This window comes from Choloepus didactylus, chromosome 4 (genome assembly GCF_015220235.1).
Source record: "Choloepus didactylus isolate mChoDid1 chromosome 4, mChoDid1.pri, whole genome shotgun sequence".
Classification (NCBI taxonomy): domain Eukaryota; kingdom Metazoa; phylum Chordata; class Mammalia; order Pilosa; family Megalonychidae; genus Choloepus; species Choloepus didactylus.
The window spans coordinates 177,941,743-177,957,861 of NC_051310.1; the positions used below are offsets into that span (position 1 = coordinate 177,941,743).

Here is a 16,119-nt window from a genome sequence, read left to right on the forward strand (position 1 = left end):
TGCCAGCTGCTCTAGGGGAGAGACGAAATTCTGCTCCTCACTACTCCGCCATCTTGCCCCGCCTTTATTTGAACATTTTTTACACCACATCAGAAAAATAAATACTAGACCCTAGTGTCAGCAGTGACCTTTAGAAATCATCTGTTCTCATTTAGATATCCCATTATCTATACAAGATAAAAATCTTTCATGCTTCTTAATTATGTTCAGAGGAAGGGCAGTAATAGGATTTTCCCATAATCCATTCAATGTCAGGAAATTCTTCCTTCTACTCATAAATGTTGCATGTGGCTTTCATTTCCTCTTTATGATCATAATACTGTTCACAAGACTGTCTGCCTACAGTGTTTTGCATGCTATGCTTTCATTTTTAAATGAGGGCCATACCAAACCATCCCAATTAAATTGTTTTTAGTTCCTGTAACATTTCATCATAATGAATACAGTCTATGTTATTTTTATCTATGTGATGCTCTTGCAATTTTGTGTTCTATATTTAATTCTTTATATAATGACTGTAAAAGATTGGCTATTGATAAGTAAACATAAAAAGTTTAATTTTGCATACCCAACATAAAGCAAACTTTTAAAATTCTGTTTCATATTATGTCATCCTTTCAATAGTGGTGTTAGCTACAGGACAGATAATTTTCCACCATAGTTCTCCAAACTAACTATTTCTTAATATTCAAAGTTAGCAGTATTTCTCTAAACCATAATTCCACCCTTGGTTAATAATATATTATACTGCATGTAATGGGAAATTTAAACAAAATCCTTTTAAAATATGTCAGCCCATAGAACCATTAACTTGATATTAAAGAGTTTGCTACTGTAGAAGAATTTATTATTTACAAAATCTAAGTAGTTTTATTGTCCACTATGCTTTTTTATCTTCTAAGTTTACTGAGCTTTTTACTATATTACTACGTCTTAAAACTTGAAATTTGGTACAATATATCTTTTTTTTTCATTCAATGGGAGTCTATTATTGTAAATACTAAAAGAAATAAAAAAAAAGTTTTGGTATACAATTTTATGAATATGAGCTGTGCTATGAACCCAATTCAGAGGATTTTAGTGATACACGCCAATATGATATAAGTGATTTTGCATTTTTTTCTTTGTATTTTCCAGATGAAGTATGGTTTCATACCTATATTTCGGTAGTTTCCAATGAAATTATTTTTTTACAAATAGGATACAGCATCGTGTGCATATTTCAACCCTCTCAAAAATGATTGTGGCCAAAAACAATTTCATTTATTTCAGATTATTAAATATTTTGAAACATGTTCTTCCATAAAATATTTTGACAGCATTTGGCCTACTTTATCACATAAAGTTAACCAAATATATTTTGCATTATCATTTTGTTATAGAATAACCAACAGTAAACTAAGAATCACAAATGTAATCATGATTAATTTGTGCCATGTTTGTGTTTTTAAATTTCATTCCAAAGAGAAACTAGTAAATATGTAGTTATTTCTAAAATGAGTAGGAGAAATACTGTCTACTTTGTATGTATGAAATATTATCTTTCTCAAAATTTATGTTTCATATTTGTGAAGGACAAAATTTACAGGCATATCTTATATCCATGTGTCCTTAGAACCCATATCAGAGGAAAAACATTTCTTCAGTTTTATATTTAAATATTTTTATGAAATGTTTTGAAATTTATTTTCTTTTAAAATTATGCTTAAGTTACTAATTACTTTTTGAGTAATTACCAGTTTTGAGTTTTATTTCTTTTTTTCCCTTGGTGAAGAACCAGTTAGTGAAAGCAGTTAATAGTCTTCACTATCATTAAATGCATAATTAAATTTTATACAATTTTAATATCATGCAAAACTTCCAGTAGAATTTTTTTAAATGTAGAGATCAGGTTTTAGAAATGTTGAACAAATTTGATCTAATATACTCATATTTCAAAAATCAGTATGAATGTTGAAACTTCAATAACATTCATTCTTCAGTGTTATAAATTCATTATTTATTGTATTTTCATTTAACAGTGTGAATGTGAGAGACAAGGTAAGGCACAATGCCATTTCACACTTTGGCTTCAAATTACATAACTAGTGAGATATTTTTATATATTCACCAATTTTAAATTACCAATCACCATCTAAAGCACTGATGAGCATGCCCAGGTAGTTTTCAGGGGGCAAGTCTGGTATTTTGTAGCAAGAAACTCCTGCCTGGATGCTTACAGTTCAGAAGCTTGTAGATTGTTAGCACAAAGGTCTTATTATCTATGTGTTTCTTTCTTTTTTCTTCTCTTTCTTTCCTTTCAGAGGCTGGAGTTAATCTGAAGAGCACCACTTCTTCTGTCTCCTGAAAACAGTTGCCACTGATATTTTTACTGGATAAAACTCAAAAAAGTTTCAGTTCACAAAGGCTATTGTTGAACTCGTGTCCTAGAAGAAATTTTCCACAGGAGCCAAAGCAGAAGTCTCTAATAACAGCAGAAATGGCTCCATAAGACCATGGTTCATCCTCTTTTGAAACCAACTTTTTTTTTCTGGCCTACAAGTATTTTTTTTTAAAGAAAGAAAGAAAAAACGCCTACATTGGCATCAAGTTCTGTATCAATCCATGTTACATTGCCATCCATGGTTTAACAGACTGTAGAGTCTTGAATAATCTATATCACTTTAACAAATAAATGTTTTACTATGACAGACCTGGTACATTGCCTTATTTGTGAAAATGTCTACTGTTTCAAGTACGAATGGTGCAACAATGATTGCAAGAACTAATAATGCTATTTTACATTTATGTAGTGGCAAAAACCTTAAGGGATCAGAATTGCTTTATATTTTTGGAACTAAATCTTCCATGACTGAAGTGCACCCACTTCTATGAGAAAGCAGTGAAGCTATTAAGCAGCTTTACAGCAGTTACATATATCTCAGTGTGAGACAGAATGTGACGAGGGGTATCTTCTCCTAGTGGAACTTCAGAAAAGAATGAGGTAGGAATATTGTAATTACTCCAAATTGATTCATTGCTTTACTGGAGAGCCAGGGGAAAAACATTTTCATAATTTCAGGCCCTATGTTTCATGATAAGTTCCCATTGGACCAATTTTGCACAATTCCATTGTAAATAATGAAGATCATATATCTGATTTAATACCAGCAAACATATACATAAAGATATAGTTAATATTTAATAAATATTAATGTAATCAAATTTGCATTTTTCTTTCCCAAATTTATCCCATAGATCTATTAATTAATTTTAACGAGTGTGTATCTATACATATATAATCAAGGTATATGCAATTATTTTAAAATGCAAGTAAATGAAGCAGAATATATAGTATAAATCCAAATTAAAGTTCCTAACACATGTGGTTTTGTTTATAGACAAGTAGAATATATGGGGAGGCTGCTTCATTAGCTTTTCTCTCTTGATAACTGTTTTGTGACTGGAAAGAATAAATATGTTAAGCTGATAATCTGAACAAGATTCTTTATAAAATTTTAGAATGCACTTCAACATCCCAAATCTGAGTATTTTGATTATTAACTGAATGAGTTTACTTTCAGTTCACTAGAGTCATTTGTTATGCATAAAATTGTCACATCTATGTCACTTGCTTCCAATCCAAACTATCACTGGATTCTCTCTAACATTGTGCCTGGCCCTAATCTTTCATTTCTGTCCTGATTGCAATCCAAATCTTGGGTCTAGACCCTTTACCCACTTCAGCCTCATCAACTAATCCAAATATCAACCTCTGTCATTAGCATCTTACCTATCTCTAGGAGCTACCGCACAAACTGGCATTTCCAAACTGCACCTAATCAAATCACTAGTGAAGATTTTCATCTCTTTCTAGATTAGTAAAATGGATAGCAAAAAACTCTCAGACTGTCCCTGTGATCCTAATATCATCTTAAAAATTAAGAGATCACAAAAGAAATAAAACTGCAATCCTTTCCAATAGAATGTGTAATTTATATACATAAATTATTCATAAGCAATAGTAATATAACATATGTTAAACATCTATAGTACAAATGACAAATTACACTCAAAATATATTGCATTCCATATGCAGGTGCAATGAGGTTCACCAAGTCTCCTTGGAGTTGTTGATTTAAGCTGCTGCTTTTTTTATTTTAAGGAAAAGGAGCATCAGAGTTATCTGTAAGGATATGGATAACATAGCATTTGATAAACCTAGGGAGCATGAGATATGCAGAGGTCCAAAAATAAATTAGTTTTCCAACTCTAGTGAAGACAGGGATAAAAATAAAGTTGGTACAGAAGTCCTAAGTTAACATATTTAACCATTTAGATATAAAACACTTAATTGAATGTGATTGGAAGCATTTTTTAAAAATGAAATCTGAGTGTAGTGGCTTAGGAAAATGTTCACAGGGCATCCCCATTCCCTAAAAGGTCTCTATTGTTATATCAAAGGAAGATTATCTGTTGTTTTTATCCTACTCATTCAATTCTTCAACCATTGTTCAACATTTAATATGTCTGGGTCTGGTACTCTCCTCTATAGAAAAATAAAGTACTCAAAAGCCACCCAAATTTTCCTAAGTGGTAGAGAAACATGTGGATAAACATATTTATATAGGAATTGATAGTGTTAAGATTTAGGAACCCAACTCTGTGGAAGCAGAATACAAATCAACCAACTGACCAAGTGAACAAGAGAGATGAGAAAGAGTTCACCATAATAGTGCCACTTAACATGAGTAAGATTTAATAACACCAAATTCATAATTCTAGTTATGAAATTACAACACTTTATGGTCCCATTTTCAACCCACATTCAGTAGTTTATCACATCAACTCAGGCAATCTTCCCTAAGCCCTGTATTCCATGAATCCTCGTTTTATTTCTAGAAATGTATATCTTCCCCTCCACGCTAAAAATTTCTTTGAGACTGGGGACTCAATATTTCAAAAGCAACAAATGGATACTAAATCAATCAACTCTTTAGTGCATCAAGTACACTGAATTTATATATTTAATTTGTGTCAACAGTAATCTATGCAGGAGAATTTTTCTTTAGAGCTCTTTTGAAGTTAGAGGCAAGATAAAATAGTGAATAACAAATCAATGCTCAGTTATTTAAGGTAAGTAAATAAGACTAATTTTTCATCTTTCCCCAGAGTGCTGGATGTTTAAATTCTGAGAAATAGCTTATTTGTATCAACACAAATTTTTGGATCTCTTTCATCTTTTCAACCTTTATTTTATGTCTAATATACAGTGCAGATTTCAATGTGATATTCAACAATTTTAATTTTTATCTATCCTTAGTGCCTACCAAATATATTTAAATTATACTACTTACTCTATAAATGCATTAAGATTTATATATTTAGCTATATTTTCACATTTTTATCTCAAGATATTTTAAATTGGTCTATTCAAATGTCACTAAATCTTTGTTCCTTTTCTGAGTTGGCTACATGATTATCTCTTGGGATTGACTCTTTTGTTATTCTTTGAGTATTGCAGTTCTTATAATTAATTGTTTTGCTATTGTTGATAATTCTTTTAATTCAACAGTAACAAAAAACCTAAGCTTAAGAGAAAGATTAAATTTTAAAAATGCGGGAGATGAAAAAAAATGACATTTGCAAGGTTATGCAAAGGTCACCTCAAATTAGTAAATCAAAGTAGAATTCTGGACATTCTTATAAAAAGTAAATTGAATAAGAGGAGAGACCAAAAGCAGGGAGTGCAGATAGAGCATTGGAACTATGGAATTAAAAATATAAATACAGGGAGTGGGACAGTGGGTGTGGGCAGGAAGAGGAGATATATTTTAAAAAATTATAGAAGACTGAGTCCTTGGTATAGATTTCCTGAGGCGGTTTGTAATCTGAGGGCAAGTGTAAAGCAAAAATAGCTTTATGGGGAAATTGGTGAGTAAAGAAAAGGACATGATAAAGAAGATAGATATATTTCTGGACCTGAGAGAAATTCAGGAAATAAAACACATGATAGTTAAGTTTTGATAGAAGAGAGTCCATTTTGAATATTCTAGAGGATAAGCCAGGTACAGGCATGTAAAGAAAGAATTAATTGTCAAAGGGCAAGAATGTGATGATACAGGACCCCTGGAGGTGGAAACAATAAAAGTGGAGCATGCTAAAACTGAAACACTGATGAATTTCACATGCATCTCTGTACCTTCTAGAGCTGGTTCTTGTGCTCAGATAGCAATTGATATTTTCTACTTGTAAATTATGTTTAAACGTACTCATATTTCCTTTTCTATACTTGCCATAATGCAATGCCTTAGAATGATGATTAAGGTCAAGCTGAAGTTGATGCCCTAATTTCAGAGTCTCAGTGTAGTACCATCAAGCTAATGATGTTTGGCTATTGGTTATATGATTGATTTTCCCATAGGGTAAAAAAAAAAATCATTAACGTAGTGGAGAATAGATTTCAAGACCACTGACTTTGCAATGTAACCACTGGACCATATTATTATGACCTTTACATGGCACCAAAAATAATTTATAAAGCTTTAAAAACCATGGTCTAGCATTTTGGGTTTTGAGCCAGGACTGAAGTAGATTGGACCAGGAGCTACTTCATCTAACAAATGTGAATTGATTTTAGCTGTAAGTGTGGTCTAATTCACTTAGCTTGAATTATTAAAGCATCCTTTATAAATGTATTTAGTACTAAATTACAGCTGCAACCTTTGTCTTCAAAAATAGAATTTTTCATTTTATAAGAAATGGAAATCCTAGATTCACTATAAAATGTTGACACAGCACTATTTTTCCTGGTTTGCCTGGAAAGCTTTATTCAATATTAGGTGGATGATCTATCTTAGAGGACAGATATTTAAATTTCTATCATTTAAATTTCCCTAGCACTATAATTCTTCTGTATTACATTTGCTTCACTTGGTAATAACATATTATATAGTTATCTATATGGTATATTGAGCCTTAGTCCCAGTGGTACTCATGGTTCTGGATAGAAATGTTGAGTAAGAAATTTTCTCCCAAATGCCTCCTCATCACCCGTGGAAAATCCCTCAAATCTGACTAGATGGCACCTCTGTAAGGTTCTTGCCAATGCTCTCTGGAGTCTGGAAAATTCTCTATGGGAGGACATAAATCGGTTGAAAGCAGAGGCATGAGTGCTTTTCATAGCACTTTACATAAGATTGAGACTATTTTAATTGCCTATATCCAAGAAGAGGGATGGGGCTAATGGAGACCAAACCATCTTTTGTTGCCACTACTGTCTGGGCAGAAGACTAAATCCACCCAGAAGATAGGACATAAATCTCTTAAACTTGCAGTGCACCAATAAGGAATAAATTTGCCTTTAGGATACAAAACTGCCTGTAAAATCAGTGAAAGTTTTGGTTAAAACTCCAAGGCCTTATATAGACTGCTTTTAATTAGATCTAACACTTACCACTTGTATATAGATTAGATCTCAGTGTTGGGCTGTATTAAACTTAGCCTACTCATTAGTCATGAAATATTAAGCAATCAGCTCAAACAGCAATTATTTTAATTTAGAGGTATTAAACTGCTTATAATTAGCCAAAGACTGACTGGATTTGGAAAGCAGACAGTATTAGGTACAGGGACTTTTCTGGACTGTCTTGGGAAATGGTTTTTAGGTAGAATAAACTTCAATTCAAAATACAAACCAAAAATTTTGCTACCTTAAAAGTGTCTGGAAATGTCTAATTCAAATATGCTAACTTAAACGTTAGGGGTAAAGGAACACCTTAATGTTAGTTATTCAATTATTTTATTTTTAATTGAACCATACATTTTTCCTCATTTGGAGGGGCTTGTATCCAATACATTTTCAAAAACAGGCATATAATTTACTGAATTAAGCATACTGATTAATAACCCTTACAAATATATACATAACACGGATTAGGTATTCAAAAAACCTGTGTGGAATGAATGAATAAAATAGATATGAAGGAAAACTATCTTACAAACATTTAAAAATAAGCAATCAAATTTATAAGGGAGACAATACTGCTTGATTGTAGTTTTCTATGGTGTAAATAACTTCTCTCTTGAAATACATAATGTAGCAAGTAGGCATTTGCCTTAAGAACAGTTAGGAAAAAAAAAAAAAAAACACGTGAGTGCTTTAATTTACTCACTTGACACAACAGCAGGTATTTGATTTCGTTTAAGTAAATTGACCAGGTGATTGATTAAATTAACTAGATAATCATTTCAGTGGAAATCTTCATTATTGTCTTTACTGATACAGATTTATATACTTGGTAATAATTTCATTTAATTGTATTAAAATCCAAGTGCAAATATAAGTAGGTACCAAACGTGTTTCTTTAGCATGAGCATCATTTTTCTTGCAGTTGGATGGTTATATGAACACTACACTAAAATAGGAAAACAGAATTATTCTGAAAAAGGTAAAAGTAATTGATAACAGGGCAAAGAGGCAGCATTATCCAAAGAAGAATACTATATTATTAAAATGAGACAGTACTACTATTTCTGGAGCTCTTTTTCCTACAACTACTACTACAGTTAGTGGTTCCACTAATTATAAACTATCATTTATTGTGTATTTGCTATGTAAGAGGTACAATTTATGACATATTATATGAATAGTATATATCATTACTATAACAATTCTAGCATATTTTTTTTCCATTTTACAAACATTGACGCAAATTCTCAAGAAATTAAATAACTGACCCACGGTTACTCAGCCTGTAAGCCTCGGAGATGCAATTTAAAGTCAAATCCTCCCATTATGCCCTGCCACTCTTAATACACATATTGAAGGTGATTAAATTTAAAATAGTCTCTCCAGTATTAAATAAGGTTAGAACAATAACACTGTGCTAAATGACAAAGAAATGTGATATGTGAAGTGTCTAGGTTTTTAAAAAATATTTCTTACAATAGACATTTTCTTTTAGCATTAATGTTTAATATAAATTTACACAGCTATGAATAAAACAATTTATAAAGGTTGTATAAACCTTTAAGTGTTGTATATATACAATTTGATTTAATTAATAAAAAACACTGGAGTTAGCTTTTATTATCGCTATGTTATAGATGATAAGATTGAGGCTCAGTTCAGTTAGTAAACATAGCCCAGGTCACCCAGTTTGTAAGTAGTAAAGGCATAAACCATACCCAAGTGTGTTTCACTTCCAAACCCATGACCTTCTAATTATAGTACATGGCATAAATAAAGAAGCATTAGAAAATGGGAAAAACACTTTTCACATTTGGAGATTATATATGACACGCAACACAGTTGTCTTTTACTATGGCTAGGGTAATACCTTGCTCACTTCATGGAGCAGTATATCATGAACTTTTCCACTGTTAAGACTCTTTGAAAATGAGATAGGAAACATTGCATAGAATCTATCTTTTAAAATAACTCTTATTATACTGAATCAAACTATCTCTCTAATGATTAAGTGATTTTATTTATGTTTTCTCTCTCTTGGTTTGTGTATATATGTGAGTATGGGTGTCTGGGTGGGTGTGGTATAAATAAAACTATAAGAAATTCTGACAAGTAGAAATCCTGGATCAAAGAATATTGCCATTTTGAAGGCTTCTGATGCATATTACCAAAATGCCCTTCAGAAATGTGGCACCAATTTATTTTCCTACCAGCAATGTTTGAAGAGCCTGTTTTGCCACATTTTCACTAACATGGGGAATTCTCATTAAAGAAAAGATCTTTGATCAATTTATAGCCTTGAAAATATATTGTAATTATATAGGTAAATCCTCAAGTAGTAATGCATATGATCATTTTTACATGCTTATTGGTCCATACACATCTTCCCATATTTCTCTTGCAACATTCATTATTTATGCATTGAGTTGTAAGAACGATTATTAGCAATGATATCAATAGCTTACTGTCATGAATATTGAACATGTTTTCCAAGCTTGTCATTTGCCTTTTACTTTCATATGATGTTTTTCCAGTTTTGGAGTTTTGATTTTTTTATGTAGTTAAATATATCAGTGATTTTCCTAGTGGTTCTTCTCTTTTGCTTTTATGCTTAGAAAGTTCTTCACGACCTTGATAGTAAATATTCACCAATATTTGCTATAAATTGTTATATTTTTGAGATTTGCTTTTCCTTTTAACTTTATTCTCTGTATGAAATATATCATTATCTGTTATATGCTAAAGGACTATAATTTTTATTTTTCAAATTTTCTCATTTCCACCATTTGTTGAGTAAATACCACACTGCTCATTGATTTCTTTAAATTCTGCCTCAGAGCCAAAACTGTGTATATATATAACTAAGTCTTGTTCTGCACTTTCCAGTCTATTGTATTAATTTTACTTCTGCCATATCAATTTGTTCACACTCAATGCATACTATTCAACTTCTTTTAAATTCAGTTTGAGATATTTTCACATAACATACAATCATCCAAAGTGTGCAATTATTGTGCTTTCATCACCCCAATCTATTTTTTGAACACTTTCCTTGTACCAGAGAAAGTGAAAATAAGAATAAAGAACAAAAGTAAAAAAGTCACCCAAATCACCCCTCCCACCCTACTTTTCATTTAGTTTTTTGTCCCCATTTTTCTACTCATTCATCCATACACTGGATAAAGGGAGTATGAACCACAAGGCTTTCACAATCACACTGTCACCTCTTGTAAGCTACATTGCTATGCAATGGTCTTCAAGACTCAAGGCTACTGGGTTGCAGTCTGATAGTTTCAGGTATTTACTTCTAGCTATTCCAATGCATTAAAATCTACGAAGGGCTATCTATATAGTGCATAAGAATGCCCACGAGAGTGACCTCTTGGCTCCCTTTGGAATCTCTCAGTCACTGAAACTTTATTTCATTTCATTTCACATTCCCCTTTTGGTCAAGAAGATGTTCTCAATCCCACGATGTTGGGAGCAGATTCATCCCCAGCAGTCATATCCCACATTACCAGGGAGATTTACACCCCTGGGTGTCAGATCCTATATAGGGGGGAGGGCAGTGTATTCACCCGCCGAGTTGGCTTAGTTAGAGAGAGAGGGCCACATCTGAGCAACGAAGAGGTACTCAGGGGGAGTCTCTTAGGCACAATTATAAGCAGGTTTAGCCTCTCCTTTGCAGTAACAAGTGTCATAAGGGCAAGTCCCGATAGAGAGCTATGCACATCAAACCGCCAATCCTCAATGTTTGTGAGAACATCAGCAACAATCCAGGTGCGGAAGTCCAACACCTCTGCATTTTCCCCCAGCTCCTCAGGGGGGCCCTGCATATATATTTTTATTCTCTGCCCAAATTGCTTCGGGATGTGTCTCTATTTCACACTAACCTATGCAAACCTACCAGGTCTCACTTCCTATTAAAAGTTCCATGTAATTATGGTATGTGAACAAACTGTATGAGTTAAATTGTTTAGGAAATACAGATCTTTCACCAACTAAACATCTCTTCTCTTGATCTCACATGGAATTTGAAATTTTAAAATGCAGTCAGTATTGTCCTTTATCGTTTGGCCTGATTTGCCCTAGTCCTAACCACATCTGCTTCATTCATATCTCTATTTGAAGTCTGGAGTCTTTTTCAGCTTTTTTAATAGTTGCTATATTACTAATACTGACATTCATATCTGCCAAGTTCTAGCTCTGAGTTTCAGGTGTCACACAGATACCCAAACTTCCAGGGATTGATCATGTTATACACAAAGGGATCAGCATCTCAGAATCTAGAGATAGTCATTACAATTCAGGAATAGACGTGACTGCTGTAAGAGCTTACAATCTAGGGACCGTTATAGTAAGTGTTTCCCTGATAAGCTGTGCTCTGAAGTTCAATTCTGGATTTACACATTGTATGTAGTTAATCCATATTTGTGAGGCATTATAGTGTTTGCCTTTGTTTCTGGCATAGTTCACTCAAAATGCTGTCTACATGTTCCAGTCACCTCATTGTGCGTCTCTCAGCTTCACTCTTTCTCACAGTTGCTCAATATTTCATTGTATGCACACAGAACAGTTCACCATTCTGTTCCTCAGTCAATGTACCCTTAGGCCACTTCCACCCAATGCAAATCATGCATACTCTCTCCATAAATACCAGTGTTCAAATGTCCACTCATATCCCTACTCTCAGATCCTCCACGTAAATGCCCCTAATGAGGCTGCAAGACCTTAAGGCACCCACATACTTAGCTTCATGTGCAACCACCCTACTGTCCTCCAGAAAGGCTATAGCACTCTGCCTCCTAACCAACTGTAAAATACATACATCCCTCACTCCATGTTTTTACCAGGACTTTTATCCCTGTTTATATCTTTCCATACAGTTTTATAGCACTATATTCCCAAACCATATAATTATCCACAGCGCACAATCAGTTGTTCATGGTGTCATCATACAGTTGTGCATTGATCACCACAGTCAACACTTGAACATACTGATTACTACAAAAAAAAGTTTTTTTTTTAATGACTAATAAAAAAAGATAATCAGAAGAAAAATAAAACATCATACAATACAATATAATAGTAGGGTCAGACAACAACAATACTACCAAGAATCCCATATCCCTCCCTTATATCCTCTCTCATACACATTTAGTTTTGGTATATTGCCTTTATTACATTTAATGGAAGCATATTACAATGTTACTGTTGAATGTAGACTCCAGTTTGCTTTGATTATATTTTTTTCCCAGTACCATCCTCTTTCCAACACTCTGCTTGGTTGAGATTCATTTGTTCTCCCACATGCAAGAACATTTTTTTATTTGTATATTTAGTCACAATCATTGACCACTCCAGTTTTTGCTAAGTTAAACAGTCCAAGTCTTTATATTTTATCTTCACCTCAGATGTCATTCATGACCTAGCCCACCACTTTCAGCTTTAATCATGGACATCTTTGTTCAGTATAGTTACAATTTTGTGCTACCATCACACAGCATTATGTTATCTATTTCTGGATCTATACAGTCAGTCCTCCTAAACATTCTGTAGTACTTCAGCATCAAATGCCCAATTCCTACTCTCTTTTTATCTCCTGGTAACCTGTGTTATCAGCTTTTAACTCTCAAAGTGTGCTCAGCGATGTTATATCATATTAGTGAGACCATACAGTATTTGTCCCTTTGCTTCTAGCTAACTTCACTCAACATAATGTCCTCAAGGTTCATCCACGGTATTATATGTTCTGTGTCTTTCTTCTTACAGCTGCATAATGTTCCATCGTGTGTATGCACCACAGTTTGTTTATCCACTTGTCCTTTGATGGCCATTTAGGCTGTTCCCATCTCTTGCCTATTGTGAATAATGCTGCAATAAACATCAGTTTACAAATGTCCATTCATGCCTTAGCTTTCAGTTCCTCCGAGTATATACCTAGTAATGGAATAGCTGGGTCATATGGCAAATATATACTTAGCTTCCTCAGGAACTGTCACACTGTCTTCCAGAGTGGTTGCACCATGCTACATTCCTACCAACAGTGAATAAGTGTGCCTCTTTCTGCACATCCTCTCCAGCACTTGTAATTTTCTGTTTTTCAGATAACGACCATTCTGGTAGGTGTGAGATGATATCTCATTGTGGTTTTGATTTGCATTTCCCTAATAGCCAGTGAAGTTGGGCATTTTTTTCATGTGTTTTTGAAACATTTGTATTGCTTCTTCAGAAAAGTGTCTGTTCATGTCTTTTGTCCATTTTTTATTTGGGTTGTTTGTCATTCTGTTGTTGAGTTGTAGGGTTGCTTTATATATTTGGGATGTTAAACCCTTATCTGATATGTGGTTTCCAAATATTGTCTCCCATTGTGTAGGCTGCTTTTTTACCTTTCTGACAAAGTCTTTTGATGTACAAAAGTGTTTAATTTTGAGGAGATCCAATTTGTCTATTTGTTCTGTGGTTGCTTCTGCTTTGAGTGTAAGGGCTAGGAAACCAAGTCCTATGACAAGATCTTTAGGAAATTGCCCCACATTTTTTTCTAGGAGTCTTATGGTCTTAGCTCTAATGTTTAGGTCTTTGATCCACTAGTAGTTAGTTTTTGTATAAGGTGTGATTTAGGAGTACTTTTTCATTCTTTTGGAAATGGATAACCAGTTCTCCAAACACCATTTATTGAAGAGGCTGCTCTGTCCCAGTTGCTTTGGCTTGACTGCCTTATCAAAGATCAATTGCCTGTAGATGTGAGAATCTATTTCTGAACACTCAATTTGATTCCATTGGTCGGTATATCTATCTTTATGCCAGTACATGCTGTTTTGAGCACTGTAGCTTTGTAATATGCTTCAAAGTCAGGTAGTATAAGTCCTCCCACTTCATTCATCTTTCTCAAGATATTTTTGGCTATTCTGGGTAATTTGCCCTTCCAAATAAATTTGGTTATTGGTTTTTTGATTTCTGCAAAGTAAGTTGATTTTAATTGGAATTGCACTGAATCTATAAATCAGTTTAGCTAGAACTGACATCTTAAATATATTTAGTCTTCGAATCCATGAACACAATATATTCTTACATTTTCTTAGGTCCTGTTTGATTTCTTTTAGCAGTTTTTGTAGTTTTCTTTGCATGGGTCTTTTGTGGACTTCATTAAGTTTATTCCTAAATACTCGATTCTTTTTGTTGCTATTGTAAATGGATTTTTTTTTCTTGATTTCTTCCTGTTGTTGCACATTGCTTGTGTATAAGAACTCTATAGATTTTTACATGTTGATCTTACAGCCTGCCACTTTGCTGTATTCATTGATTAGTTGTAATAGCTTTGCTGTATATTTTTCTGGATTTTCTACATATAGAATCATGTCATCTGCAAACAGCGAAAGTTTTACTTCTTCCTTTCCAATTTGGATGACTTTCAATTCCTTTTCTTGCCTAATTGTTCTATGTAGAATGTCCCCACAATGTTGAATAACAATGGTGACAGTGGGCATTCTTGTCTTTTTCCTGATTTTAGAGGGAATGCTTTCAGTTGCCCCCCACTGAATAGGATGTTAGCCGTGGGTTTTTCATATATTGCCTTTATCATATTGAGAAAATTCCCTTCTATGCCTATCCTTTGATGTATTTTCATCAAGAAAGGATGTTGAATTTTGTCAAATGCCTTTTCTGCATTGATTGAGATGACCATGTGTTCTTCTGCTTTGATTTATTTATGTGGGGTATTACATTAATTGATTTTCTTGTGTTGAACCACCCTTGCATACCTGGAATAAACTCCACCTGGTCATGGTGTATAGTTCTTTGATTGTGTTGCTGGATTCAATTTGCACATACTTTGTTGAGGATTTTTACATCTATATTCATTAAAGAGATTGGTCTGTAATTTTCTTTTTCATTTTTGTAGTATCTTTGTCTGATTTTGGTATTAGGGTGATGTTGGCTTCATAGAATGAGTTGGGTAGCTTTCTCTCCTCTTCAATTTTTTTGAAGACTTTGAGTAGGATTGGTACTAACTTTTCTTGAATGCTTGGTGGAATTCATATGTGAAACCATCTGGTCCTGAGCTTTTCTTTTTGGGAGGTATTTGATGACTGACTCACTCTCTTTACTTGTGATTGGTTTGTTGAGGTCAACTATTTCTTCTTGAGTCAATATTGGTTGCTTATTCTTTTCTAAGAAGTTGTCCATTTCATCTAAGTTTTCAAGTTATTAGCATATAGTTGCTCATAGTATCTTCTCATTATCTCCTTTTCTTCTGCAGGGTCAGTAGTTATGTTTCCTTTCCCATTTCTGATTGCATTTATTTGCATCCTCTCTCTCTCTCTCTCTCTCTCTCTAGCTCTAGCTCTAGCTGTAGCTCTATATCTATCTCTCTTTTGTTAGCTAGCTAGGGGTCCATCAATTTCATTGATTTTCTTAAAGAACCAGCTTCTGGTTTTGTTGACTCTGTCTATTGTTTTCCTCTTCTCAATTTCATTTATTTCTTCTCTAATCTTTGTTATTTCTTTCCTTCTGTTTGCTTTGGGTTTAGTTTGCTGTTCTTTCTCTAGTTCCTCCAGGTGAACAGTCAATTCCTCATTTTTTGCTCTCTTCTCTTTTAATATAGGTGTTTAGGGCAATAAATTTCCCTCTCTGCACCACCTTTGCTGCATCCCATAAGTTTTGATATGTTG

General features: G+C 33.5%; 1 protein-coding gene across 6 annotated transcripts in view; it reads left to right on the forward strand.

The window, feature by feature from the left end:
• Positions 1 to 2,680, forward strand: part of LRFN5 (leucine rich repeat and fibronectin type III domain containing 5) — a 323,828-nt gene extending 321,148 nt beyond the window's left edge. For all 6 annotated transcript variants that reach the window (XM_037834901.1, XM_037834907.1, XM_037834903.1 and 3 more), the window contains one exon: positions 2,304 to 2,680. Coding sequence is in view for 2 of the 6 variants with exons in the window: in XM_037834907.1 (XP_037690835.1) it covers positions 2,304 to 2,347 (44 nt within the window). In the remaining 4 variants the exon portion in view is untranslated. The remainder of the gene's footprint in view (positions 1 to 2,303) is intronic.
• The last annotated feature ends 13,439 nt before the right edge of the window (positions 2,681 to 16,119 follow it).